Source organism: Chinchilla lanigera, unplaced genomic scaffold (genome assembly GCF_000276665.1).
Source record: "Chinchilla lanigera isolate Chin_1 unplaced genomic scaffold, ChiLan1.0 scaffold00048, whole genome shotgun sequence".
Taxonomy (NCBI): domain Eukaryota; kingdom Metazoa; phylum Chordata; class Mammalia; order Rodentia; family Chinchillidae; genus Chinchilla; species Chinchilla lanigera.
This window is the reverse complement of record NW_004955449.1, coordinates 5,554,332-5,557,839: the sequence shown is the minus strand read 5'-3', so window position 1 is coordinate 5,557,839 and position 3,508 is coordinate 5,554,332. Positions and strand designations below refer to the sequence as shown.

General features: G+C 37.8%; 1 protein-coding gene across 3 annotated transcripts in view; it reads right to left on the bottom strand.

Annotated features, from left to right (window-relative positions):
- Positions 1 to 1,498: 1,498 nt before the first annotated feature.
- Positions 1,499 to 3,508, bottom strand: part of Spc25 (SPC25, NDC80 kinetochore complex component) — a 22,878-nt gene continuing 20,868 nt past the window's right edge. For 2 of the 3 annotated variants that reach the window (XM_005393272.2, XM_005393273.2), the window contains exon 7: positions 1,499 to 2,162. In XM_005393272.2, the coding sequence (XP_005393329.1) occupies positions 2,038 to 2,162 (125 nt within the window). In that variant the 3' untranslated portion in view covers positions 1,499 to 2,037. The remainder of the gene's footprint in view (positions 2,163 to 3,508) is intronic. The other variant, XM_013518795.1, reaches the window with a different exon arrangement.

Genomic DNA, 3,508 nt, shown 5'->3' with positions numbered 1-3,508 from the left:
CAACCTTTATTTTACTTAATAATGGTCTATTTTATCACTGTTTTATTTTGCTTTGTTATTGTTGTAAATCTCTTACTAATGCCAAACTTGTAAAGTGTTATTTATCTTTTGTGTATATAGGAAAAAAATTCTAGTCTATAGTGTTTGGCATTCTTTGTGGTTCAGGCATCGACTAGGGTCTTGGGATGTAACCCCCTGTGCATAAAGGGAACGAATGTACTTCCTGTAGGCACGCCCATGCTAAATCAGGATAAGTCTACTGCTGTTTGCACACATCCAGATCTCTAGGGTAGTTGATTAGCCTTCGATCTCTACAAAGATAGTATCAATCTGCGGTTCTTAAAAGCTGCACACTACTACAGGTCAGTGCTAACATTTCCACTTTTGCACCAGTTCAAAGCATTCTGCTCAAAGTTCTACTGCTTATCTGAATAAAGCCCAGAACCACATCCCAGGCACAAATGGACATTCAAATTCTCTTAAGTTCACTAATAGGACCACTCACCCAAACTTTCCCCTCAGACTATTCAGGGAGGAAACAGAAGCAACTAGAGACATGGGGCCCTTTGTTCCATGGCTTTCAACTGTGCCCAGATACCCTGAAAAAGTATTATGTGGCTTCCAATACGGCCAGTGTACCTAAACGCAGCCAATTTTACAAGGGAAGAGTGGGGAAGAGAAAGAAATCCTCCACTAAGTTGCTATGTGGGCTAGACTGTGTTAAATGGGCTCTCCAGATGACATATCCAGATGAGAATGAAATGGGATAAAAATAGAAATTATAGGTCTTTACACTTTATAAAAATAGAAATTATAGGTCTTTACACTTGGTTTTTTAAAACTACATCCTTTTCTGAAACCTTAGCAGTATACAGCCAACATTCATGGAAGTAAAAGATTATCTTTTATTCTAACAGTAGATCCTTCTTGGTGTAAGATAAAATATTTTTTTAATGACATTAGAATGGTAGTAGATAGCAGTATTTATTTGGCCCGAGATTTTTTTCTCTGTTTGTTTGTTTTGGTTTTTGGAGACAAGGTCTTACTATGTAGCCCAGGCTGGCTTAAACTCTCGGTCCTCCTGCCTCAGCCTTCCAAGTGCTGGGATCATAAGTGTGTGCCATCAGGCCAGGCACCTCGTATCCCTTAACAGCTGCCAACTCCAAGTGGGGCTGACTCTGTTAACCTTTTAGAGACTAAGAATCCTTGAACTTCCAAAGCTTAGAGACCACTGAGACACAGCAGTTTGTACAAATTCCCATTCCCAGGGCTAGCCATAAACTACCTTATAGTAGACACTTAACTACAATTAGATAAATAAATATATGTACTTTATTAACTATATTTTTAAAAGGACACATATTTTACTTCTATCATTTTCCCCCTAAGAATTTAATTAAAATAATTTAAAGAAATGTACTTCTCATGGAAGAAACATAAGCTTTACAAAACCCTCGTAAGTTCATGCCTGGGACAGATGGCTTATGACAAAGACAGGTTAACACGAGGAAAACAAGCAGTTTATTAATGCACACAGAGCCCATCCCATGGGGGAAACCCGGTGAAAGGTAACTCACAGTAGTAGGCTTATACAGTATCTTCAACAAAGAATAGTAAGGTTTTCAGAGGTCACAAGACAAAGGAAAGCAGTTCTGGGTTCCAGAGGTGGGACACCGTGGGAAGGTAAGTTTGTGGGAATAAAGGAATGAAGCAAGCTTGTTTGGGGATTCCTCTGGTGCCACGTCTATGCTGATAAGAGTTCTCCGCAGTGATTAACTTCCTTCCTTCCTTGTTGACAAGGCAGACAAGACACCTTTGCGATATTATCCCCTCCTTCTAAAGGGCTTTTTCTGACTCTGCTGTTTCTTAATTGTCTTCAGCTCCAAATATTTATGTCAGAGATATATTTGGGGTGATGTATTCAGCTTTCCTTCATACCACATGGAAACATCACAAGAACACCAAACACAGAACTCTTTTATAAAGACATAGACAACAGAAAAGAAAAACAACCCATTTTAATGTATTATTTCTACATTAATTATAAACCATAGCTGTAAAAGCTTTCCGAACATTGGCAAGAAAAGCTGAAAAATTGTTGGTCTTCCTCACTTTCTCTTGAAATTCTGCTAGGCACTCAAGATGAGGAGCGCTATCTGAAACTAGAAGGAAAAAAAGAAGATAATATAAATGAGAGGTTTTGTTTCTGTTTAATGTGGGACGGAAGTGTTTCTACTGCAGATCCTTTCATCTGATTTCAGCGTCAATTATATGTCATTGAAATGCTTTGAGCATAGAACAATACATTGGGTTTCATACGCCAACTACCGTTTGGACTTTGTTTAATCTCTAAATATTCAAAGCTTAAGTTGTACGATCCTGCTTTAATTTAAACAGATGGTATTCAAGGGATTGGAGCTCAGTGATGCAGAATGCCATCTTCTATCATCTTGGGCCTATATATATATATATATAATTTTAAACTACTTAAACAGTTTTAACAGTTTATTTTAACCGTCAAGCCATTTTTTCTCTGCCAAACTTTGATCTGACTGACTTCTAGCCACTGGATCAAAAAAGAACTTTTAATGTCAATCCTCAGTAACTCACATCACATCTGAAGTTTTACAAGTGAAATCCAAGTCATTGCTATTCCAAGCATGATATTTACAGATCTTATTAACTAAGTGAGACTCAAATCGCAAATAGCAACACAGTCCTCAGTAGCTGCAGCAGCTGGTGCCGTGAGGGTCTCCACCAAGGGTGGTCAAAGGGAAGGAATGACGTCACTCTCTCTACCATCAATCTTGTCCTTGTTTCAGTGGAAAGATATCTGTCTGCATCAGATTTCCAGCTCTTTGGTAGTTTGCTTAGGAAACAAGGCCCACGACTAGAGCAGAGACAGGATAGCAAAGAGCACTTGGCTCAACACTTATCCTATGGATTCCATTTTAATATACTATCAAAGACTATGCAATAATGTGGTACTAAAGGATACACAATTTAGACAAAATTGAAAAGCTAGGTAAGAGATTTGTTGGGTTTGCTTTTTAAACTCTAGTACTCAAATGGGAAAGATACTAAAGGGAAAAAAAAACAAACAAAAAAAAAACAAAACCATTTGTAGATGAATTAGATTCTCAAAATATAAATTCTACAAGGAAAGGTACCGGGGCACCAGGGAACCAGGTCAGCAGCTCACCTGAGTGTCCATCAGCTAAATGCTTTCAGATAATAGCACAGGTCTAATACTCATTTTTGTGAATTCTAATAAACTATAAAGGATTATCAGTACAGGGGTACTAGAAGAATAAAAAAAAAATTTCTGCTCTTACTGTTACAGAATTATAACCACGCATATGTCCTGTAAGTCAGAGGCCTTTTGGTCTGCTACAGAATCAGTTATTAACCTACATGATCAATGTGTGGGATTTTCAGATAGTTACTTGTTGGGTTTTTTTTATAGCTTGTGCCTTGGTTACTTTTCTGTCGTTGCTGAGACAAAATA